Genomic DNA, 26127 nt, shown 5'->3' with positions numbered 1-26127 from the left:
ACTGGGTAACATGCAAGATGTGAAATAAAAACGGTTTAAGAGGGTGGTATTTTCAACCCGAATTTAGAATTAGACCTTATAGGGAAAAACAAGCCGTGGAAAAATCCTGGAGGCAAGTATTAACCTGGGAGAGACGGTCATGGGGAGAGCGTTGACGCCACGCATTCCTGTTATGTTCAATCCGAGATGCTTAATGAAGCTCACGCAAAAAAATAAAAGAATAATTTCCCTGAGTAATTGCTGGACTTAAACTTCTTTCGTCTTCTTAGATTTTCTCTTCGTGCTTCATAACTCTACTCCATCTACCCACCTTAGAGCGATTGTTTATAATATACCACACAGGTGAATTGTGATAGAGCTCTTGGCGTGGGCTGATTGGCTAATTCGGAATTAATAGTCGAACCTGTATTAAGCGGTCGGTTGAAATATTCCCGAATTTTTTTCCTCTTATGCATTGTCACTTTCACCGCCTTTCAGTGGTGGTCTCTACAAAGCGGTTGTGGTCATCCTTGACTGAGTCCCATCGGCCTGTTCGGGTTGTATGGTACGGTCACTTTGGGTGGAACCACTCGAATAAAAAGACGAATTCTCTCTGAAGTAAAATTTATTCCTTATTTGTCCCCCAAAATCAATGTTAGTATTTAGAGTTCAGATGTCCCTAACGAATTGCAGATCATAATTCTTAAATAGAACTGTTTGTATCTGACAAATATTACAGAAGAAAATTACACAAGAAAAATCATTTGATGGTTAATTACCAAGAGGTCTGATTGATAGAATTCTAATCTATTTTTCTGTTTTTACGCTGTAACATCGTTTTATGGATGTTATTTGATACATTTTTTATATAAACTCGACATAAAATAAATGATGAATTATCGTATTAATTAAATGTTGTTTTCTTGTCTTTTGTCATTGATCTGTATTAAGCGTTGATAACACTATACGAAATATACATATAACAGTCACGTATATTTTATTAATTAAAACAGAGGAATCTTCTTTTTTCTGCTAGCTCACGTTGAGTGCTGGACTGCTGTGCAGGTAAAGGGGGTAAGTTTCTAAAGAAACTGTGTTGCTGCATCAGTGGGAGAGTATAACAGTGTAATTTTGTATTATTAACTGAGTTGATAATGTAAATTGGCCACTGTAAAAAGTTAAAAGCTGACGTTTGGAGCGTTATCCCTTCAATACAGTGGTTGGAGGAATTGTGAGTTGTGTGTGTATTTATCAGCAGAAAATGGAGCCACGTTATTAGTGGGAATATGGTGACAAGAAAACAAGAATAAATTAGCGGAACAAAAAGCTTTCGTTGACACTGTGGGGATTAAAAGTGCCGATCTGAAGGATAAATCTCTTTTCTGGAGTTTTGCAGCCCTTCAAACAGCCTAGATGTAGGGAAAGAGAATAAGTAGATTAAATTGTCTTGCAACCGGTTTGGATGTGCTCTTGTCATTTCTTTCTACATTGCAAAGGTGTTCTTGCTGTGCAGGTAGTTGAGGGTTCAAGCCCAAGACTGCAACAACACTCGGGGTCTTAAAATAACTGAGGAGAATGCACTGCCTTTGATATAACATCTCCAAATGGTTAGACATTCTAGTCTTCTCAGCTAAGGATGATAAACCATAGGCCCCATACTCTCCTACATCTTCTCAGCTAAGGATGATAAACCACAGGCCCCATACTCTCCTACATCTTCTCAGCTAAGGATGATAAACCACAGGCCCCATACTCTCCTACATCTTCTCAGCTAAGGATGATAAACCACAGGCCCCATACTCTCCTACATCTTCTCAGCTAAGGATGATAAACCACAGGCCCCATACTCTCCTACATCTTCTCAGCTAAGGATGATAAACCACAGGCCCCATACTCTCCTACATCTTCTCAGCTAAGGATGATAAACCACAGGCCCCATACTCTCCTACATCTTCTCAGCTAAGGATGATAAACCATAGGCCCCATACTCTCCTACATCTTCTCAGCTAAGGATGATAAACCACAGGCCCCATACTCTCCTACATCTTCTCAGCTAAGGATGATAAACCACAGGCCCCATACTCTCCTACATCTTCTCAGCTAAGGATGATAAACCACAGGTCCCATACTCTCCTACATCTTCTCAGCTAAGGATGATAAACCATAGGCCCCATACTCTCCTACATCTTCTCTGTACTGGTTATAAGCAGGGGACATTAACCCTTTAACTCCCAGAAATGATTAACAGGTAACTTCTCCCAATAATATCCTTACATTCTCCTGCAAACAGGTGATGAGAATGTTCAAACTAATCAGGTAGAGGGTGTTTTCTTGATCTAACAGAAACGTTCTCATAACTGATGAATATGCAATTGTGCAGCAGCTAGAGGGAGAATTAATTAATAATCAGATCTTGGGAGTTAAAGAGTAAAACAACTCACAGACTTCAACAAAGAGTCACAAATGTGGTTCCCAGTGTGGTCATTTGGCTTTGTTATCATTTATAGAAGCAATGTAAACCTGCTTTTAAAAGCCGAACCGAGCCAGCCTGTATAAATATTCCAAATAAATTAAAAAAATAACTTAAGATCAAGTCTACACCTACATCACAAATGGAGGCTAGATGCCCGAGGGGCCCAGGATCTGCACCTACAGTCACACCCCGAGGTTCTAGAACACCAGACTGGCCTACCCAACTCACAATCAAGCTGCAAGCCTCTTGCCCCGAGCCCCCTCTGAACACCCGTCACACTAGAATCAAATGGCTTAGAGGAGGAAAACATAAATAAATGAATTAATAAATAAACAAATAAATAGAAATAAACCCCACACAAGAAAGCCTGCAGTTAGGGCTTAGGGGGAAGGGAAACGTCAAGAATTGCTATCTGCAAGGACAACAATGCCACAGCATAGAAGAGCAAACACAACACAGGCACGATGACAAAACAATGCATGCACTGATAAGGTATATACCGTTGGACGAGGATGGCCCCAGGGCCCCAACAACCACAGTATTGCTGCAAACTCTGCTGAATGCAACAAATGCTGCACAGATTCCAACAGCTGGCTTAAAGATATGAACCAAATGCTTGAAATGCTACTAACCATATTTGCTCCTAGTCATTTAAACTATGTTAAATTCCATTTAACTATGTTCAAATTTGTTTTTAAACTAATACTGCCCAATGGCAACTGAGTCAACTTATAGCTCCTACAATATTTAAGTGATTTTTAACTGTGAGAAAAACAGAAAAAAACAACAACAACGAACATTTCCTTTATTCAAAATCAGGTCACCATGTATGACCACTTACCCTGCACCCATCCAGCTGGGTCAGGCATCTGAAAAATTCCATTTTTTGGTTTTAAAAACATATTCAGCCATGTGCTGGAAGTGGCTCCAAACATAACAGCAATGGTGAATCTGTTGCTAAAATCACCTAAAAAATCAAATGGTCTGAAAGGAAACCACATGAACAGAAAAAAAAAACAGCTGCACCCAAATAGTTCACTCAAAATACACTTCCATTAAAACTCATTCAATAAAGGAATGCCTCAAATTATTGAACTGTGTCTATATTCAGAATGAAATGGAACAGTTTCCAGATTAGGGGTGAGGAAAGTTCTTGGGTCAATTGTTGCTAAGTATGTGCTGCTGGCCTTTGAGAACACCTGCTCCATTATAGTCTACTCTGTGGCCAATAGGCCATTTTACAGTTGTCTACATCTTACTTAGTTGTCAAGCCTTTGATTTGGAGTGAGGCTGAAGGTGACCTTGTTGTGGTAGAGACCAGTATCCAGTTAACATGACAACAAAGTAATTTGCATTTGAAAAGCAGTAAGGTTTGTATCATAACGAGGTCAACCTTAGCCTCACTCCTGCTCAAAGGCTTGGCAACCAAGCACACAACTGTAAAATGGACTATTATACACCCCATATCTGCTAAGTTAGTCACTTTATCAGAAATGTAATTTTTGTGTTCCCAACTTAGTCAATATCTGTTTATAGATGCATCTATGTAGCTAAAAACCAAGTCTTTTAAGTAGATCATGATCCTAAAATGAAGCAACACATTTGTTTATGTGAATTTACAACACTTTACTTTTCACCTTCAGTGCATTAGCATTCTGGTACATTTCAATCTAATTTGAACCTTCCTGTTTGTAGATCCTTACTTTATTATATACAAGAATTTCCAAGTCATGAAAATGTGTTAGTCCCCACTCTAGTAACACTATTGAAAATGTTACCCCCTCCTTGCTAAGTAAGTCTTGAAAATGCCACCCAAACCAGCAGCACAACCCCATTGCCTTGTATTAAAAGTAGCAACTTTTTGAAAAAAGTACATGTAGCTGGGTGTCACTTAGACTTAGGTACAACTACTTAAAAGTACACAATGATCAGACTATATGTTGCTGACCTTCAGTATAAGCCTTGACCTTTTTGCTCTATTAATCAGTTCTGTACTCACATCAGCAAACCAGGATATCCACTGCAGTTTTGAAGTCCAGATTTGACCTTCTACTTGACAAAGGCCAGTATGAAAATAATGACAAGCTAAAAAATAATAAACATTATCAATCATACAAGCATCAAATTATGGATGAATTTTTAGCAAACATTATTATCTTTCAAACTAAACTTTCTGACTTAAACACAGGGGGGAGGGGAGTACTTATTCTAGAAGGGGTGCTTACTGGAAGGAGGGCCCTAAATCAAATCATTGTGACATGTTAACAATTTTGTTGTCAGTATTGGGTGAAAGTTACTTCAGTATTTCACTTACAGGTGGAAGAAGACAGCAGAGATCAAACATACTCTCCTTGATAACTGTGTGGCACCTAAACTGATAATTTTCAAGATTGAAAATCCATCAACATATCTCAAAAAACAAAAATACAAAGATATCTTTGGATTAAAAGAAATTTGTTACATTTTTAGGACTCAAGAAGAAACACAGGTGTTACAGAACATTAAAATTCATGCTGGAATGGAAGATTAAAAAGTTAACTCTTTAACTCCCAAGATCTGATTGTTAATTTTCCTCTGTGGCTGCTACACATTTCCTTGTAAATTAGTTATGAGAACATGGTGCTAGATCAAGATAGCAGCTTCTACCTGATAAGTTTGAATATTCTCGTTACCTGTTTGCTGAATAATTTATGGATATTGTGGGGAGAAGTTTAATGTTAATCACTTCTGGGAGTTAAAGGGTTAATACATGATAATACAGACAAAGGCAGGATCAAGCTGTCTGGCACAGACACCCCAGCTTTCAGCCCACATTCCCCTCACTTTTAGTTCCAAATTTAAGTGTGAAGTGAGAAAGACAACAGCACTTATTTCCAGAAAAATTAAAAAGAAAATTAATAATAAAAAGTTAAAAGAATTCCACATACAATTTCAAAAGAAATAACTATACAAGGCCTACTCTAATTTAAGACACAGAACAGAACGAAAGGGAAGATCTGTAATTTTAGAAAGAGAGATTTTCAATTTGCAAAGCAAGAATCCGTGTGGAACTCCACTGTGCGGAAGGATGAGAGGGTCCATTAGAAACCTCAAAGGCGTCGCAAAAATCATCCACAACCGCACAATCGCAAAAAGAAAATTCGACCAGAACCGAAAACCGCATGCAAAACAGTCAAAACCGATAAATGTCCACATCCCAGTTCGAAACCCTAATCGATCCGTTACGGTGTTGACAAATGGAGCACACAGAGGTTTCGCGGCTATTCGAGATCAGTACAGGAGCATAGTGGCCACTTGGATCGAAGAGAAAACGGAATCCAAATGGGACAATCCGAAAACTCCATCGGAAACCAAATCCGTAGCCCATTATACAGGTATTTTTGACGAAAAATAAATGCTAAAGAACGGAAAATCCGCAAACCGCAATGAACATCCAATCCGAAAAACCGAAATTCTTTAGCACAAAAACCTATCTTAAAAAGATATCGAACATCCCAATGCCCCCCTTAAGGATGAATCGGTCAGTTCGGCCCACAAATTATACAAATGATAACAGAACAACCATTACTATTACTGAAACTTCAACGAAAACTTTATATTAATTTTCCAATCAGAAACATGCTGCAAACCAACTTTAGTCACGCGATATTATTAAGGGAAGGTGTCATGTCACGCGATCGAATTATTCATCGACTACGAACATCGATGCTTGACACTTTGGAAATTGTCTCACGGAATCATTTTTTCAAATTTTACATTTGCATTTTATGGCTAAATGGCGCAGTCCTTCCTCTAAATATAGAAGAGGATTTGATCTCTTCGCGAACATAGTGAAGATTCAGCAAAGAACACCAAGGAGATGTTCATATTTTCGTTTCGTTTCGTTTCGTTTCGTTTATCAAATCTCAGTAAGCCCGAAAAAATTCCGGAGATATGGTCGAGTCTAGTTTTACAATAGAGAATAAATGCATTGTATGACATCCGATCTTTGACAGACAGGCGCAAAGAACAGTGTTACGAACGTCAACTCTTTGACTCAATTGTATCCAATTCTGCACATAAACTCCATCATCTGCTACCACTCAAGCAGATACAATTTAGAAACCAGTGTAATTTTAAGTTTAGGAAAATGCGCACTAATCGTAACACGACCACATTTATTCCATTCAAGTCCAATCGGTAGAACTTTTATACGTAGTTTTTTTTCCTCTTTACTATAGAGTCATTTTATATTACATGAAATTGTTTTTGAATGACAGCGTATAAAACATAAATTCAAATAACTTTTTGCAAATTTCATGCTGCGAATTTAATATCTTTCAATAAACAAACGATATACCTCGAGGAGACGACAGCACAACAAAACAGCCAAATCGCAGAACGAGCGGGCGCGAAGCTAAAGCGCATTCATTCATGAAAATATTGACATCCACAACAGAGTACGTACCCCTGAGAAGTGTTCTCCGCGGATCTATTTGCCATTTTCAAAGCAATCTATCGGGGCAACTGCATGTGGTTCAACCTCCATCGTCTGACAGCTCCTTTAACTTGGTTCCGTGAATTCGAATTAAATTATGGTTATCTTATAGCCTATCGTCTTTCTCGGAAAATTAGCGGAAGAGAAATAACATGAGTCTAGAAGCTAGCTAAGTTGGTGACCGCTGACTGAAGTACGGGAGATTTTCAAAGATAGCGCGAAATGTCGGAGAGTGATGTGAACACATCAATATACTAAAGTGGTTTGTTAGTCGTTTTCTTTCTCAGTGGTGGTCTTTTAACCGGTGTTTCAATTATAATTACATATTTTTGTACAGGATATTCGATCGTTCTTTAGCCCTACTGGAAAGACAGCGAAGCAAGGCGCTTCGAAAGTAGAAAACAAGCGCGGCAAGGATTCTACTGCGAAGTCATTAACGAAACAAGATGTAGGAAAGAGCCAAACGAAAACCAAGGTAAGTAATGGATTATGTAGCATTTGAGAGAGAGAGTTATATGTAGTATCAAGGAATTCGACATCAGAGATGACGGAGAAAAGATCTGCCCATATCACAGCGCCTATCTGACTGAATCGATCATCGTGTGTGTCTATAATGCTCGGATGCAATTCACATTCACACATATCTTCTCCTGGGAGTCGGGGGGGGGGGGGGGGCAACTTATTTCTCCAAAATTTGTATTTATTGCCACACATTTTGCTCATGGTAAGTAATTTTACAACATGTTTTAACTAAGAGTTTCATTCCACTACATATATCTAACCCAAGGTATCTTTTTGGACTGGAATGTGAGAAATGGTGTGGTACTTTGTGTTAACTAACTTTGTAGGTGTAATTTTCCATAGTTTGTCTGAGTATGTCAGGGTAGCTAAGTGAGGCTGATAAGTTAAAATATTTTGCCTTTTTCTTTTTTATCCTAAACAGGGTTGTAAAATGAAGTTTTTGTATTCATCCTTTAACTCCTAAGATCTGTTTGCTAATTCTCCCCTCTAGTGGCCACACATTTCCCTGTACATTTGTTATAGGAATTTGTTCTTAGATCAAGATAACAACTTTTTTCATAAACTTTTTTTTGGACATTGTATGGATAGTCTTGGGAGAAGTTACATGTTAATCACATTTGGGAGTTTAAGGGTTAAACAACTAAACAGCATGATGTGATACACTGCCACCTAAATTTCACTCAAGTTCGAAATATCTTGGACATTAGCATTCCCTACAAATTTGTTCAAACTGCAGCTTACTAACTCTGCAGAGTAGTTGCAGTATGCAATACTAATGCTTATTTCACTATTTTGACAAGTACTGGTTAATTTTCATTTATTTAGACTGAAGGGAAAATTAAATTGTTGATTAACTTGAAAGGTGATTGAAAAACAAACCTGGAGACTTCACTTAACCCAGACTATTCTTTCCACAAGCCTGGTGTTTTTTCGATTATCTGAGGTGAAAGAAAATGTTTCGAAAATGAAAAGTTGTGCTGCAAGGGACAACACCTCCCTTGATGTTATCCAATTCTGTTTGGTCTTTGTTGTTATTATTAGGTCCAAAGAACCATTATAATCTCACATTTGTGTGAATATGTTATCGTTTATTTGCTGGGCAGGGTTTATCAAGAAGTGAAGATGATGACATTGCCCAGAAACAAAAACCAAAAGAAAATCAGAAGAAGAGGAAGAAGAAAGGAAAAAACATTATTGACTCAGGTAATGTTTTAGGATGAACACCAACAGTTTCTAGAGGAACAGATGTTGAGACTCTACACAAACTGTCATACCTCTGTATAAGTTTTAATGGTTTCAATGTACATGTAAGCTAGGTAGTTGTGCTGTATAGTGTCCTTGTCAATTCCCAATGCAATTTGCATTATCACAAAAACATGGTGTAAAAAGATTCACATGATGATATGCGCAACGTCACAATGATGTCCTAACCCTATTTCTAAATTAATCTTACATCTCTGTTAGATGCTGATGAAGATCCTCTTCCCCCAAATATCAGGTATGTGATTTGTTTCTTGAAATTTATTTTCCCTCTTATAAATTTACAGTTGTAGTTAAACGTTTGGACCCTAATATCAGCCCTGAATCAAGAGTCAAGGAAATGATCACCAACTATAAAAGCTCTTGATTATTAAACAAATTCTCCTTGTCAGCGCCTTTGAAAATGTGTAGATACCAGTATGGAGAATATGCATACTGATGTCAGGGTGTTTTCAGTACCTGGTTCTCTTTCATGCACTTTCAGAAAAAACACATCAGTAAAGAAGGAAGAGAGTTCAAAAGCTAAGAAAAATAGGAGACCAATCAGCTTGGACTCAGGTAAGGAAATGATGTGCACTTATTGAGGGTACCCTATACTTTTTACGTGAAGGGTGATTGGGAGATTTTATCTTCACAGGAATCATGATAACATCTTTTTTAAATTTTTTTTTTAATTTTATAGGATTAACAGCTTTATTAACAGGTCAGAAAGTGTGAAAATATGAATTTGGTATGATAATTTTTAATTTTTTTGGTTTTATTTATCTTCAAAATGTGACCATCTTGAATTTCGTGTGAATGTGAAAAAAATTTGGATATTAGTTTTTTCATAATGCATGAAAAGGCCCTATATTTTTATGTGATTGAGTTCTACAAAAGGGTTTCAGGGACTCTCCTTATTGATGGAGTGTGATGACTGGATAGGGAAAATACTTTGTGTGAGGTGAGCTTGAGGTAAGATGAGGTCAGTTTTTTTACATCACCTGACCTTTAACCTTGCTGATGTATTTACTTGCTGAAGAAAACAAAGCCATTCGCTTCATCCAGGGTTCAGCACACTTAACATTAGACCACTCTGCCTTGAAAACATATAGGTTTGAATATTATAGCACTTGAGTTATATTTTGATGTGGTTTCTACAGATGAGGAAGAAGCTGTGCCAAGCAAATTAAAAAAGTTTGCCAAACAGACAGAAAATGTCCAGCAAGTTAAAGAGAGGTATCCTCCATCATTCTCTTTCATTATATTTCACATTTCAGCACCAAACTATGGTGTTCATTTAGAACATAAGATATCTGGCTTCTAAAATTATCCACCTAAATTTCATTTATCTGTTTGTTTGTTTGATCTTTCCTCTCTCCCATCAGGCATTGAGAATGTTAGATCTGTCATAGGACACTGCTCTTATGCTGATACATTGACATGTAACCTGTTGACACCTAACAGTGACCAGCATCTAATTTCTCCTTACAATATCATCCTTGAATCAAACATCAAGGTTATGAGAGTAAAGGAAATGATCACCAACTAAGCTCTGGTTTGTTAAACAAATTCTCCTTGTCAGCACCTTAGGAAATGTACAGAGAACAGTATGGAGAATATGCATACTGAGTTTTAGGTGTTAAGGGTTAAAAATGAAAAACAAACAAACAGCAGTGAAATGATAAAGACAGTGTTATACAGCCATCAAAAGTGAAGGTAACACATAGTTGTTGTGGTACTGAAATATTTAACACATGAATTGTTATTCTTGCTTCAGTCCAGTCAAACCTAAAGAGAAAAAAGCAACTTCTGCACTTGATTTCTCTGGTTCTACTCCAGTTGAAAGGGAATCCAGGAGAACATTTGCCAATAAGAGAAAACAGTTGAATAACTAACTACACTTGTTTCACCAACAATTTTTTTTACAGTAAAAATCAGGCATCCTATGTATTTTAAACAGTACTTCACACATTGTGCATTATTTGAACAGGGAAAACTTTAAACCTCACCAGACCTTGCCTTTCTATAAAATTCATGCATCACATGTTAATTTTGGGTTCAGTCACACATCCCTTGTAAACCCTCTGCCAATCTCTTATTCAGTAGCTATATCAGGATGTACAACACATACCATGTCACAAAATTAATGGGTATAATGACCAGTGTTTGAGTCATGCATTATGTAATCATATTATAGGAATTTTGTGGGGGGGGTGGGGGGGGAGAGGAAAATAGTTTTGGCAAAAGCAACACCATGGGGCCCTTTAAAGGGATAAGTCCTTTCACCTCTAAGATATTAAAACCAACTCTCTTTACTGTCCTCACACAAGTGTTATGACAATATCTTAGAGAATATGGTGTTCAATCAATCGATATCCTCTTGTCTGATGATTTTCTTATTACATTGCTGTTTGACAGTGAATTAGTATTGTTAAGAGACATTAGAAAATTGATCACTCTTGAGAGGGCAAATTTTAAGCTTGATCCAGAGCTCAGCCCACTTAATGATTATACCTTGATTTCCTGTAGAACCATCAAGAATTATTTTTTGTTTTCATTTCCAATAGAGATCTGATGAGTCTGAAGGAAATGAAGACTCCAAAGTGAATAGAAAAGAAGAGTAAAAAAATGGGAGAGAAAAAGAAGGAAGAGAAAATGGGAATGTTAACTATCATACAACAGAGCAACCATCAAAGAAAAGAAAGGAAGACTTCTCAGAATCAAAGTATGAGGTTACAAAGCCTTCCCCTGAGAAGAAAAAGGTTTGTAAGCCTTTTGATTACCATCCTTAATTGTTGCAAAATTAAACATTACTATCAATGCTTAAACCTGCTACCTTGATACTAGAATGGATTGGACCTGATATGATTGCATGTGTATGGTAAGTGTTATCAAGCACTTGAATAAGGTACTTGTAGATGAAACAGTAACATTTTATGACTAAATTTGGCTCTGTATAAGGATCCAAAAGCTTACTCAAACTTGTGAACTGGTGGTACATGTGCATGTTGTATATACATTAACCTGTCCTACTATGACAGTGGATGGTTTTTACTCAGATGCACATTGCTAACAATACTTGCAACAAAACATTACTTACAATACTAACACTACTTAAAATACTACCATTACTGTACCTAGAATTTATGCTAAAAACAGTAACAATAGTGACAGAACTTTCAGTTACATTCTTGGTGACTTTAACTTTGACATTCCGGGAAGATGTTGCCTCTTTGTCTCCACTATTTAAAGCAGCAGTGTCTTTCACTATCAACATTCCTATTTGGGACAACTCTTGCCTAAACTGGACAACTCTCAGTTGTTAGAATGTTTGATACACATGCAATTTTTGTTCACTTTAAATTTTATCCATGCACATTTCAGGAAGTACCAAAGACAACTCCTGCTAGCAAACTGGCTACCAAAGCTGCCAAAGTTCCAGAAACTCCAGTTAGAGACTCAAAACCAAATCCAAAGAAAACTGTTACTCCAAAAAAGGATAAAAATAGATATCTGTGAGGAAACTCAAATCAAAGGAACACCAAAGGTGTCAAAATCAGAGAAAGTGGTTGAAGTTTCACCATCATTGGAAAAGAAAAAACCAGGCTACCATAGTTTTATGGCAAAAGATGGTCCTAGGGCACTTGGTTCAAAGGAAATCCTTCAGGTAGGTTTCAAGTCCAAGATCTGATTGTTAATTCTCCCCTCTTGCTGTGAGATGTTTTCCTGTAGATTAATAATGAGAATTTCTTATTACATCATTATTAAAAGGTTTATTTTCAGGCTTCCTTTCTACCTATTCCCTGGCATGTAAAATGTATGCTTTGGTTGAGCCTTTTACTCTCAAGATCTCTATAGTAATTCTCCTAACTGTCTGCCATACAATTCTTGTGACATTGGTTGAGAGAATTTGGTCATAGATCAACTAATAATCCCAAGATTGATATTTGTATTTATTCTCATGACTTGTCTGCATGATATTGTATCTATATTGTAAGGAGAAATTCTGTCTCAGTCACCCATGGGAGTTTAGAAAAGTTATATTTTATCCTTTTACTCTCAGTTGTTTTACAAATGTTGGATCAATATCAGTATCTAGGAAACTGCACACCTACTCCTCCCTTAATCCAACATTAACTGTCATCAGTTGACTGATGTTAGGTTAGGGGAGGGGTAGGTGAACAGATGTTTAGATACTGACATTGATCCCAAATGTTTATGGTGTATCCTCAAAGGTTTTTTACTTTTTCACCATTTATAACTTTTCAGTTTGGACAGTATTAACAGGTCTTCAAGGGAAGAATTAATTATTTGTCTGCGCCTTCTAATCATGCTTGCACTTGATAATTTAATTCTTAGAGAGCGGAAAACTGTTTGGATGGACTGACAGTTGTTATTAAGGGAATCTTGGAAAGTATTGAGAGAGTCAGGAGGCTGCTGATTTGATTCAAAGATATGGTGGAAAAGTTACCCAATCAGTGAGCAAGAAAACAAGTTATGTCATGGTGGGACAGGATCCTGGAGTGAGCAAACTTTCCAAGGTACATTGTAATGCACAGCTCAAAACAGGAAAAGAGAGAAAAAAAAAGTCACTATAGAAACTTGCCATAAATTTGCATGAATTAACACAATTCATTGATGTCAACAATGAAATTTCATAGGAGCCACAGGCTAGTGTGCAACTGATAACATGATTTGTTCATCCTCATTTTCCTTCTTCCATCTACTTGTATCTATCTATGGGTTTGTCCATTGTTCCTTGCTGTCATCTGTCAAGCAGTCTGTCTGTCTGTCTGTCTAGCAGTCCATCTGTCTGTCTGTCTAAAGGGGATAAGTTTTTTAATAAACTGTGGTGCTGCATTGGTGGGGAGATTAACAAGATAATGTGGTTTTATCGACTGAGTTGATAATTTAGATTGGCCTTCCTAAAATACTTTCTAAAGCTAATGTTTCAAGCATTAGCCATCCGCTCTGAGGAAGGGCTTAAACTTGAAACATCAGCATTAGAAACTCTTTTCGGTGGCAAATTTACAGTATCACTCAGTTTGTCTATTTGTCTGTCTGTCTGCTCTTTTGTGTGTGTACATTCATCCAATCACTGTCTTTCTATCTGTCACTCACTCTGCTCTTTCCCTCTGTCCATTCACCCACACCTCAGTTTTACCCTAAATTCCACCTTTGAGTTCATCTGTTGGTTCATGTATCTGTTCTTCCACCTGTAGACTTGTTTGTGTCACTTAAACTGAGTTACAAGACAGTATAGTTTTTGTTTAATCCTTTACACCCTAACATCAGTATGCATATTCTCCATACTGTTCTTTATGCATTTCCTAATGTGCTGGCAAGGAGAATTTGTTGAACAATCAAGAGGTTCTTCAGTTGATGATCATTTGCTGTATTCTCATGACCTTAATGTTTGATTCCGGGCTGATATTGAAAGGAGAAATTAGATGTTAGTCACTCTCAGGGATTAAAGGGTTCATCTACATAAGATTTTGACAGTAAAGGTCATTTTGTTTTGGTGCAGGAGAACCAAGTGTGTTATGGGTAAACAAATATCGGCTTCGCGCAGTGAAGCAGATTATTGGTCAGCAGGGTGATAAGAGCAACATGAGAAAGCGGATGAACTGGCTGAGAGACTGGGGAAAAAAAAATTGAAAGAACTCAGCCTCTAAATGTGAGTACAAGTGTATTTGATTGTCAAGATTCTTTTCCCTCACGAGTGATTTAAAAAAACTGACGACCGCGAAGCGGGAGTCCGATTTGTTAATCACGGGTTAATCTACTCTTAATCAAAACTATAACAAAATTCTCGAACGTGATTGGTTATCATCAGCCCGATTTGAGCACTAATGGGACAGTATACACGTCATGTTTGTAATTGGACGGTGTAATAGGACAGTTAAAAGGACAGTTAACACGTCATGCCTTTGTAAGTGGACAGAACGCATCATGAGCGCGCGCTGTTGTCTCGCATTTCGCCGAGTTAGCTGTTGATATTTTTATGAAAACGTAAAAACCGATCTCTAGTTTCTTTCTCAAATTTTGTCATAGTTTTGATTAATTGGTAACAGGACTTCGTGTCGTCAAATTCTGTCTGTAATCATTCTGGGGATTATCAAATCGGACTCACGCTTCCGCTCGTCCGATTTTGTTAATTATTCGTATGATTATAGACCGAACTGGGCTCCACTCGGTCCTATTACCTTTATTAATCAGACAGAATTGGATGACACGAAGTCCTTTTACCAATTGTAAAAACAACAATTAAACGAGAGACAACAGCGCGCGCACATGACGCATTCTGTCCACTAACAAAGGCATGACGTGTTAACTGTTCCTTTAACCGTCCTATTACACTATCCAATTACAAACATGTCGCGTACACTGTCCTATTAGTGCTCAAATCGAGCTGGTGATAACCAATCACGTTCAAGAATCTTGTTATAGTTTAGATAAGGGTTGTAATCGGATAAGGGAGAGGGAAACTTTGTCTAGAGGGGAGTAAGCAATTCTCCTAGTCACCTGATGCTACTGAAATTAACATAAGCATAGGCAAGGTTAGACCTGTGCCTCTTGTGCTGACTTTACATCCAACCCTTTATCCCACATGAGTGACCAAGACAGGATTTCTCCTTACAATATCAATACAATATCAACCAGACAAGTTGTGAGAATATTTGTTTTGGATATTTTTCGATTGGGCAAACCAAAAAATTCACTACTATTTGTATTCCAACAGACTGAAATTTCCCAATTTTCGAGAATTCCACGTTATTCAGTCGAACAAAGAGAAAGGAGAGGCAGGACGTGCTCAAGCTCTGAGAGATCTCATGGCCACAAAATATCAGCCTGGAGATTCTTCATCGCACAGCGTGCGTTTCTCTGAGTTGTGTTCCATTGAGCACAGCTTTCATAGTTATTAATGAAGCATGCGTTTACTTCTGGGTTTGCTTCAGTGAAGATAATATCTAGATGAGAGAGGTACACGTCAACAATTACAAGTATGAGGATGAATCGGAATTTTTCATCCAGCTACTGAACAAAACTGCTCTTCAGGAGATCGGTGCAAGAGATACTGTTACAATCGAAAATCCTTCGCTTGATTCGCCGACAGAAGAGGAAGTGGCCAATGATGTGATCCGAGTCGATGTGAGGCACTCCCAATCAAGCGCTCTAAAGAAGCTGCATGACGTCATCGTTTCTCCTATTGCTGATCTGATCGAAGGCAACGAGCTAACATTCCTTCCTGAGAGGCCATGTTGCCTTGTATCTTTTGCAGCGTTGCAGGACTCGGACTCATCGTATCTAAGTGATTCTTTCAGAATTCGTGTGCTTCCCTCTCTGACGACGTTGCGACTAATTCATGATTGTCCAGCTGACTTTCACATGAAAACTGATGCATTGCTTGTCGGCGACCCATGTTTCAAAGATATCATCTATCAGTGAAGACGTTTGGTGCAACTTCCAGGAGCAAGGAAAGAAATGGAGATGATCGGACGTATCCTTAATGTTTCCCCCCCTCACTGGAGAAATGTACTCATTGGTGACGACGTCAACCTGGATTTCAAGGATATTAAGAGGCTGAAGCAAGTAAATATTCTGTTTATGCCTTCTATTCAATACAAAGTTACCTTAAATCATAATTATAGCTTTTGTATGAGCACTGATACTTGCGTGTTATTTTCCTTTCATTTGGGTTACGAATTGGATGATGCAGTACAATCAAGTGGACACGTTTACGATGATAACATTCTCGTTAGGAAACACGATAGGAGTAGAATAGCAAATTTCTTTTAAAACAATCCTGTTGTGCAATGTATCGTTTCATGTGCTAGGAAATATTTCATGGCAACTCAACTATCCTCCCTAAACTGAGATTCTTTTATTTTTCAGTTAAGGCAGTGAGCATTGGATTCCCAGGGAGTTTTCGGATACATAAAACGCTGATACGCAGAAACCAGTATGCTGCCAATTAAATCTTTTTCAAGAGTCTTCTTTTTAAAGCAGGATGAATCAAAAGACGGCTAAAGTCAAGTTTAACAAGAGAACGGATTTCCTTTGATTCAAAAGTTGACTTTTTGCTTGTCTGTACTGCTTTTACCACCTTCATCTTTGATATCCTGCTGAAACTGTTGTTTTTCTCATATGTCTTGAGATTATCATGACTAGCTATGTAAAAAATAATTTTTTAATCTAAGTATTATCTTCTAAGCGAATTTGGGCGTTGCATTGACGTCGAAGTTGAAACGTCTTGAAAATGTTTTCCAGAGTTTTTTCAGACTTTTTCCTAATTGTTTTTTTCTCATGAGTGATGTTAAGTTGTTACAGCCATGTGCGTGTGTGGAGAATTTCCATGGAAATTGGAAAATAATCAGTTGTCCGATTGCTCGATTATCTTAGTTTATGTAAGATGGAAATTGTGATTAAATTTTCGACGATTTTTACCCAGTCATTGGTACTTATTAAAGTTAGTTTCTGCCGATCAGAATTTGGTTTATCTGGACTTAAAATTACAGATTTTGGCCGTAATGGCTAGGATTTAGTCTTGGTATTTGTTAATATTCTGAGATTTCTCCTTTAATTTTGAATGCGATGAATTGTGTTACTTTTTTACAAGAAGAATGATGCATTTCAAGTATATTGTTTGAATTAGTCGTCCGAAGGCAAAACGAGAAGTTTTATTCTAATTTTAGTTACCTGCCTACAAAGCATTGAGAGAAACTCAGAACGAGCTAGAAAATTGGAGCCAAATGAATTTATTTAGTTTCTTCGATTAGACTGTTTACCTATTATCTAAGTACAATAAACTCACATTTGAATGTCAAACAATGAAACAAGTCGCTTGGTATTTTGTTCGAATGGAAGAGGAAATCAATAAAAAAGGGAAGAAAATTTCTGCATCAACCTGCGTAAGCCATTTCTTGTCGTTTGAAGTAGTGAGTGCGGCTATGTCTTGTTCGCTTGATAACATTTGCCCATTTCTTTCAATAGGTTTATTGAATGAGGGATAAACTTCGATATTTTCTGACTCTATAACTGCAATATTGATCATTGGCAGCCATCGCTTAGGGTGTCACGCGATGCATATCTTTAGCACGTTATTTGACAGATAGGATGTTTTGTCACATCTTGTCGTTTGAAGTAGTGAGCGCACCAATGTCTCATTCGCTCAAACTCTTCCCATTTCCTTGGATAGAGTTATCAAATGAGATACAAACGTCGATATTTTCAGATTTTATAACTGCTAGTTTCATAGGTAGCCGTTCCTTAGGATGTCACGCTTCTTTAGCATGTAAAGCGACATGATGTCTTGTCATATATCGTTGAAGAGGCTGGAAAAAAGAAATTACCTTTCACTCTGGGAGATGGTGCTATATTCTGTTTATAGAAAGCGTCCTCATCATGGGAGGTACCCTAGGTCGGTGTGGTTTCTCGAGTGTAGGAAATATTGATGTAATTTTTTTCCACGATTGCCCACCATCCAAACTTAATTAAAACAGCGTGTGACAAAAAAAAAAAAAAAAAGGGCCGACATTTTCTTAAAACTGAGGAGAGGCCGCATTAGAAGAACTTTTTACGGGTAACTGTTAAATTGTGGCCATTTTTTTCAACTACGGTTAACCCAAAATAACATATTGAAGGGAAAGATTTTAACGGTTATAATTTGTCAATTGTTACGCTTAACGGCCACATTTTTCGCTGATTCACTGCTAACAACGAACCCTATTGAGACCCTCGACTAGGTGACCGGCAAGATATGAAATAAAAAACGGTTCCTAGCCGTGACTCTCCTACGCAACCCATCTCTCAAATGTACCAAAGAAAATGAAGTAATATATAGAATTCATCATCGTTTACAGAGAAATCGACTTACAAAAAAGTCATCTTCGCTCGCAAACGCTACCATTTGCCTCTCTATGCCATGCAATCAATTGTATCACGCCTTTTACACAATTTTTTGACGAAATAAAGTTCATTTGAACTGCGAATGAAAAACAAGAAAATGAATAATTCACCCAAGTTAACTGCATTTGAAGCTAGGAAGTACAGAAATAAAGCTTGAAAAAATCCAGGCCTCGGCAGTTTCGATTCCATGCCTCCCCAATACTCACTGTACTACCAACTGAGCTACTAAGCCAACAGCTACCAATGGGAGGCATAAGTTAGAATCCCGTGGAGAGCTGAATTCTTTTCGGGCTCTTTATCTGCAATTCCTTAAATTGCAGTCCACTTGCGAGGGTGATTTCTTTGCTTACTTGCTACAAAGAAGTAATAAAACTACTCACTTTTAAAAGCTTAAGACCTGTAAGATAATTTTATCATATTTCTGTTATCAGTCTCTTAAAGAAATAACAGAAATAACTGGTCCTGTAAAGGGGAATCAGTCAGTTTGATATCGATAGATACTAGAGAATATCAGTTAATTGTCTCTTGGTTAGGGACCATTCGCATAAGGGAAGGGAGCAGAAAAACCGATGAGATTTCGCCCTTCTCTACCCCTGTAAGGAATTTTTATCAGCTATGCGATTTGCTTCATTTTCAGGAGCTACACATATATGGAGAGCATGCATCCAAGCTGTCAAAGTTGTGATGTGCACTTGTATTTGAAGAAAACTACGTAGATCTCTCTTTTCGAACTGGTAGATTCCTCTTAGCTCTTGGCTTTTATCTTTTCGCAATCCTGGATGATGCATTATCAAGCAGGTTGGTGATTGAATAAAGAAAAGTAGTAGGAGGGGGAGGTGCTATGATTAATTTCATATCGATGTCATGACAAACTATTGGAAAGCGCTTTAAACTCACCCAATCTCATAATGTTTTTGAAAAGAAGGTTCCTACACAAGAGTCCAACGAAATTTCAAACCATATTATTTTCCTTTGTTTTTTTCTGAGAAAGAAACTGCACATCGGTTATACGTTTTCGTAAAAAATAACAATTAACTCTACGAAATGCGAAACAACAGCGCGCGCACATGACGCGTTCTGTCCACTTACTCAGGGATGACGAGTTAACTGTCCCTTTAACTGTCCTATTACACTGTCCAGTTACAAGCGTACACTTTCCTATTAGTGCTCAAATCGGGCTGGTGATACGACAAGAAGTTCTGATACCAATTAATCATTACCGTTACAATTTCCGAAAACAACAAATACATTTGGGTCACAGATCTCCGGTGGAGACAATGCCTAAACTAAGAAAAAATTCTTAATTTTGGAAATTCCTCAGTTCTTTTAGGATAAGTGATTGTTTCTATTGTTATTGCGATTTATTCTGTGATTGGTGGATTTGGCTGAGTGGACTTAGTATGATTGGCTGCTTCAACTGTCCGATCACAGCCAACTGTCCAAATACAGCCGATTACAGCTAAGGCACCGATCAGATTTGAGGAAACTGTAATAGCCATGATTAAGGTGAGTACAAAGCAATGATGCCTTTTTGATAGCCATTGTTGCACCTTCGAAAACTCTTCTGCGGGCGAAGAAACGCTCGTCCCGCAGTCTAATTGAATTCTTTAGAAATGCAGGGGATATGACGATATAGCCTTGGCTATATATATATTTCTATTCTGTTAATAATATCACTGTTGCAGTAAATATTTTGAACCCAGGAGTAAAATGTTTTCGTGTCGTGTAGTCTAACCGGCTAAGTGAGAAATGTATAGAGGACCGACCCCTATAACAGCGAAAGACGTTTTGACAGCCAAAAAGAGAGTCATTATCAGATTCAATAACGATGACTTCTACTCAGATCATCCAAACGTAAGCAACTGTCAGCCTCAACTACATGTGTCCTTTACATGACTACCCTCGAGCCTCGACCAATACCTCTTTCACTAAATCGTGTCACATATATGCTATTTTCGTGGGGAACGAGGTCATCTGGTCTGGTCTTCTTCGTGCGATTATTCAATTCACAAACGTCTTCATTAATGATGTAATTTACACTTTGGCATATGGCCCATTATTGCACGCCATTACACACTCTGTCAAGCTTTCTGCCCTGCTTTTCTTGAATGCGTGTCTGTGGAGCATCATCCCATAAATGGAACGTTCGGATCGACAAGACACAGAAGAATTCATAAGGGCAGCTGGTATATAAAGAAGAATGCAATCATACAATCCCGTCGCACAAATTACATTTTTCCAACAAAAAAACTCAGCTGATGTGGAGCTTAGCCTGGAAATGATAAAAAGAGGTGGTTGTTTTGGTAAGCAGGCGGTCTGGTGCACAATGCGCACCACCTGAGAATTGGACCAGAAACATTTACTGCCTCGTGACGTTCGAAATCAAACTTCACTGGACATGAATTTCTTTCAATGAAAGCAAGAGACACTGCTTAATAAAAATTAGCCAAACTGGTCCATGTCCACAGTAAATAAACCATGCATGAAGAAATATCTCATATTCCTAATTTCGATATATAGCAAAATCTGATTCCGTTGGAATGTGGATCAATCAAAATCTACCGTCAGCCACCACAAAATATAGCGTTTGCGTTATATTTCGTGACGAAAATTAGGGTAAAACTTAATTTCTGAGGTATCTCGCTGAGAAATGAGTAAAAAAAATGTATATTCCGATTTCCAGTGCAAATTGGTTGGGTGCCATGTTGAGACACTTAAGCAGCCTGGTTTTGGTTACTCATGATTAAAAGTACGTACGCCGTAAGAATTTATTGTTGCTTAGTAGTCTATCGATGAATGAAGCAACATCCTTGAATGGAAATTGTCACCAGGAGAGTCTGCGCGTTTATTTTTGATGGGTTTCGTATTAGCGACTCCGGTGGATCACGTTCCGTATGAATACAAGATACCTATAAAACTCAAATCAAAATAGATCAAACTAGGTCTGCTTTCATTTTAAATACGACTTATTCTTTCCTTCCTCTGCTCAATTTATGAGTTATGAAAAATTAATCAGACGAAAAGGGAATAAACACCGACTACTTAACGTTCAGGAAAGCCTTTCAAGCGGCGATGTTGCTAAAATTAAAGATTTCTTTTATATCTGATTGGTATTATCAGAAACTTTGGGGTTTTACCGGGCGAAGCGCTGACAATTTGGAAAGGTTTTTTGCGTAATTCTAATGATTTTTTTGCGTCTATTACAAGGCTCTCTTTATTTCTATTCTTGCATTATTTAAAAGTTAATTTTGCAAAGTTTTATAGAGAGACAGGTTACAAGGATTTAAAACTTTTCTAAGACAATTTTTGTATTTTGGTCTTGCTCGTATTGATTCATTTCTTAATACTTCATTTGTTTTTGTATTTCTATTTTGATAGTTACATAAATCCCCCCCAAAAAATGAAAAGGTGAAATTCACAGTTAGCCATTGGCTTACCTTCTAACTTCGGTGAATCTTGGGGAACTCGTTCCAAACGATGTTAGATAGTTAACAGTGAGGATGCACTTCTCGGATCTTATAAGCGATATTAATTTTTAATGCGTAATCTGAATTACTCCGTACGGGCTCATTAAATTATACCTCCGTACATTGTAAATAAAGTTACACATTACATATTGTTAGCAATTTCATCATGAAATTTTCAAGAAAACTTAGGATACCTCTCTATAATACAGCTGCCATGCTTCATTCTCCATCAAACATCACAAGTAAAACCTCTAAAAGGGATCTAAAACCTCTTTTTGTTCTCGCTTCAACTACCTTAAATGACTGGAAATTCAGAGCTGCGATTTGTTAATCACAAGTATGATAACAGACAGACATGGACGACACGAAGTCCTGTTATCAATTAGTCGTAGCGATTACAATTTCCGAAAAAACAAACACATCTAGAACAAATATCTCCAAAGATCTCTAAAGTTAGAAATCCGTCCATCCTGGAAACTCCCAGTTTTCCTTCAAATGAGTGATATTTGGTTATTGTGATCAATTCTGTAATTGGTGGATCTAGCTTAGTAGATTTGGTATGATTGACTACTTCATACTGTCCGATTACATCTCTCCAAAAAAATTAGTGAAAATTAAAGCAGTTAGCGCACCAATCACATTTGAAGAAATTTTAATGGTTGATTAAATAATTTTAATCAATCATTCTATACAATGATTTCACAGTAATGTTATCGTAACCTGACCAGGTCCATCAGATTGGTAACAACACTCATTTTTCTGATCCTTTCCTGAGTTGAAAGAGCCACCCCCTCCTCCACAAGAATCTTTGTTCATCTCTCCGCCACCTCCGCCAGAATACCCACCACCACCCCCTCCTCCGTAAGCTCCTCCTCCTCCCCCAAATCCACCGTCGGCTTTTAACGCATTGCCTTTGCCCCCCACTCCTCCCTGAAGAAATCCTCTGCCACCATCTGCGTTCTCATCCGTTCCGTTGGAAAAAAAGCCTCCACCGCTGCCGCCTAAAAGAACGAAAAGGGGATTCAACTTAAACAGACGAAAAGAAAAAACGATAGAAAAAAAGATATTAATAAATCGCTAAATCAATGAAATGAAACCATTTATATCAAAAAAGGTTCTCGCTCTCTTCCTCGATACTGAGCGCCATTAGGGTGTAAATCGTACCCTCCTGCTGCTCCTATTGCTTCTATTCTGTAGTCACCAGTGTGAGGCACAGTCCACTGTTGAATACCACCGGACAATGTAACTTGTCCGTCATGATCCTGACCTGCATAGTGACTGCCCAGCGTTGTTGGGCCATATCTTCCAGTGGCACCGAGATTTGAGAAGATCGCAGAGAATGCTGAAAATTAAATCATAATAATAATAATTGTAATAATGATAATAATAAAAATAATAGTAAAAACTATTAAATTATTAATGCCGAACTTGATGTGCTTGTTAATTCGTAGACCGTTAAGAAAACATTCGATGCTCCGTTAAGGTTGTCGACATGTAATTCATCTCTCACCTAGATAACTAGATGACACAATCACTAGCTTGAAGGATGTTACAAGAGGTAAGCACAATATAGTCTCTAAGTGCTCCTTACACATCTAGGCTTTTAACGTTGAATCGTCTTTCCTGAGGGGTACTGAGTCTGTTTAATGCCCACTTAACATGTATTTGTCCTAAAAATCGACAATTGAGGCGAAATAAATCATTAGTCATGAACCCTAAAGGTATCATGAACCTTCGTGTTTACCAAAACCATGAGAATATGACATTCTTCAGACCCAAGCCTTACCCTAACTTTGCACTCGTCAATGATGAAAAAATGAAAATGTAGAAAAAAATTATGGATCATTAATCAGTGGGCGAAAAAAAAAAAACGGGAGCCATGGATTTCATGTTAAAATGACTACACTTCCAAACCTTAACTACAGATAATTGTTGCAATGTTGCTTACAATTCTCGCAGTTTTCACCTATGGCTTTAAGTGGACACAGGCAAATGTATCTCTTGTCTGTGAATCCATTGAGACATGTTGCACCGTTGGCACAGGGGTTGCTGGAACACGGATTCTAGTGAGAAAACCAAAAGGAGCATTCTCAGTCTCCAATTTGAACACTAAGGGCCACTTGTTTACACCAGGTCTAAACCAAACCGCGGTTTTACGCAAGCAGTGGACCTCAAGGATTCTCTATCAGAGGGTTGATTGAATGAAATAAATAAATGTTCTTCCACTATCAGCTTTCGGCCCTCTTGGCGTTTTTCACAGAAATAAATGTTCAGATAAAAGATTCGACTCGCGGTTTCGCTAAAACAACGACTTCTAAACTTTGTTAAAATAGCCGACCATATGCGTTCGATTCTCTCGCTATTTTTGTCTTCGATCTCTTTTCATCTATTTGCATGGTAACTATTATTTCACCTGGGTAGCCCAGTAAAGGAATCCTTCTTGTGCCGTAAGATCTTCGGGATGTTGAATATGGTCAGAATCACTCAATTGACAGACCCTGAGTCCATTCTTGTCGGGTGGCCCGACATTCACAGACACACAATTACTTTCCATCAGGCACTCGTATCTACAATCACCACTGAGTTCATTTCCCATTTTGAGCGTTATATTACGAAGTAAGTGACCTTGGAGAGTGAATCCATTGTCTGATCGTCCAAACCGTAGACTTCGACACCCGAGTCCTGCAAAAAGGGATACATGGGGGAAAAAGAGCAGAAAAAGCAAAAAAATTTAAAAAAAGAAAGTAAATAAGTAACTCTTTAAATGATGTAGAAGTTAGGTAATGAAATAGTAAGGGAATCAACACTTACAATTAAAAATTTAAAAAAATGAGCAGAACAAAATACTCTTAACTGACCACCAGATTACAGCATTTTCTTGGTAAAATTTATTATAAGTTAATCTCAGCAAAAAGATAATTATTAAAAAAGGAGACTAACATGAATAAAGATTGTATTATTTATTCTAACTAGAGGCTCAGATAAAATATTCTCAGTCCTTCTGCTTCGCCGAAAAGAGACACGCAATGAGCTATAGTAAGCTCAAATAAAGGTTAATTTTGTGTTATCAACTTAGCTGATATGTAAATTGACCTCCGTAAAGAGCTTTAAAGCTAACGTTACGAGTGTTAGTCCCTCGTCTTTCGCCCTGACAAAGTGAGTGATATCTTTTATCTCATCAAGAAAAAAGCCCTATCTCTCTGCTATCCAACGACCTTATTTTGCGAGAGGTGCCTTGTACGAGTTGCAAGACTTTTGCTGATCAAGCTTTTGCCTTTGCTGGTCCACCTCAGAAGAAAAAGCTTTCACAAGAGGATATCGATCAGTTGATATTCGCTTGGATTCCAATGTTGATTAGAATGGCTCCGAACTTGGTTACTTTTCAGAAACAGTTTAAGACATGCTTATTCAAAAAAACCTATGACATTTAGTGCCATCATATTCTCTAGGTCCTATTTTATATTTTGAAGTTTGATATCGTAACTTTCACTTTGTTTTAAACGGTAAAGCGCTGTCAAATATTTTATTATAAAAGTGATAAACAAATTTACTGTTATCATTGTAAACCAAATTATCATGTAAAACCTCCCACTAACTCAACACCACAGTTCCTTTCGAAAATTACCCCCCCTCTTTTTTTTTTTTCAAATAAACTCTATTTGACCAGATTTCTTAAGTACTCATAGATCCGTAAAAGGTTTTAACAAAGGTTGCCTTCTTTGGACCAAATTGACTCAACCGATGTAAACATCATGGAGGAGTCAATATTCACTGAATAATGTATCCCTTTGTAGAATTCTCTCTGAAATCCACTGATATCAGTTGACCAAGAAAATGTATTGAGTGAATACGTATTGTATGTAGTTGCAATATTTCGACGGAGTGGCACAGTTCTACTCAGAGCTGATTTAAAACACTGACAAGGCCAGACCACAACATAGTTAGTTATGTTCCCCACTCTCTGCGAGAAGTGCGTGGGTTCTTTGACGTCGTCTACTAACCTGCGCAGAGAGAATGGTGGGGAAGGTACAGAATAGAATGTCTAACCATTTGCGAAT

At 37.7% G+C, this 26127-nt stretch overlaps 2 protein-coding genes and 1 long non-coding RNA gene across 4 annotated transcripts in view; 1 reads left to right on the top strand and 2 right to left on the bottom strand.

Moving 5' to 3' along the window:
• LOC149051708 (replication factor C subunit 1-like) overlaps nucleotides 1–17600 on the top strand; it is a 100593-nt gene extending 82993 nt beyond the window's left edge. Inside the window, exons 2-7 of the mRNA XM_089185078.1 lie at nucleotides 11261–11455; nucleotides 12078–12360; nucleotides 13053–13234; nucleotides 14221–14370; nucleotides 15436–16286; nucleotides 16590–17600. Of these exons, the coding sequence (XP_089041204.1) occupies nucleotides 11322–11455; nucleotides 12078–12360; nucleotides 13053–13139 (504 nt within the window). The 5' untranslated portion in view covers nucleotides 11261–11321 and the 3' untranslated portion in view covers nucleotides 13140–13234; nucleotides 14221–14370; nucleotides 15436–16286; nucleotides 16590–17600. The remainder of the gene's footprint in view (nucleotides 1–11260; nucleotides 11456–12077; nucleotides 12361–13052; nucleotides 13235–14220; nucleotides 14371–15435; nucleotides 16287–16589) is intronic.
• On the bottom strand, nucleotides 587–7187 carry LOC149051709 (uncharacterized). Of its 2 annotated transcripts, none has more exons than XR_016180818.1 (4): nucleotides 6900–7187; nucleotides 4767–4826; nucleotides 4401–4537; nucleotides 587–3436 (listed from the first exon to the last, which is right to left on the bottom strand). It is a non-coding gene; the product is annotated as an uncharacterized LOC149051709 (long non-coding RNA). The 2 variants fall into 2 exon arrangements; XR_016180819.1 differs by having other exon boundaries at nucleotides 4452–4537.
• Nucleotides 17601–22284: 4684 nt separating the features above from the next.
• LOC149051707 (coagulation factor IX-like) lies at nucleotides 22285–25157 on the bottom strand. The gene is made up of 2 exons (XM_089186247.1): nucleotides 24483–25157; nucleotides 22285–24132 (listed from the first exon to the last, which is right to left on the bottom strand). The coding sequence occupies exons 1-2, from the start codon at nucleotides 24663–24665 to the stop codon at nucleotides 23989–23991; spliced, it is 327 nt and encodes a 108-aa protein (XP_089042373.1). The 5' UTR covers nucleotides 24666–25157; the 3' UTR covers nucleotides 22285–23988.
• Nucleotides 25158–26127: the final 970 nt, after the last annotated feature.

Source organism: Pocillopora damicornis, chromosome 1 (genome assembly GCF_964200805.1).
Source record: "Pocillopora damicornis chromosome 1, jaPocDami1.2, whole genome shotgun sequence".
NCBI classification, from domain to species: Eukaryota; Metazoa; Cnidaria; class Anthozoa; order Scleractinia; family Pocilloporidae; genus Pocillopora; species Pocillopora damicornis.
This window is presented reverse-complemented; position numbering and strand designations above follow the sequence as displayed.

What these genes read in the sequence shown, in the direction of transcription:
- LOC149051707 (XM_089186247.1), bottom strand. Translation starts at nt 24,665, where the DNA reads ATGGGAAATGAACTCAGTGGTGATTGTAGATACGAGTGCCTGATGGAA. An exon ending in TCCTTTACTGGGCTACCCAG is followed by an intron (nt 24,133 to 24,482) that starts GTGAAATAATAG and finishes TTTTCTCACTAG; the next exon opens with AATCCGTGTTCCAGCAACCC.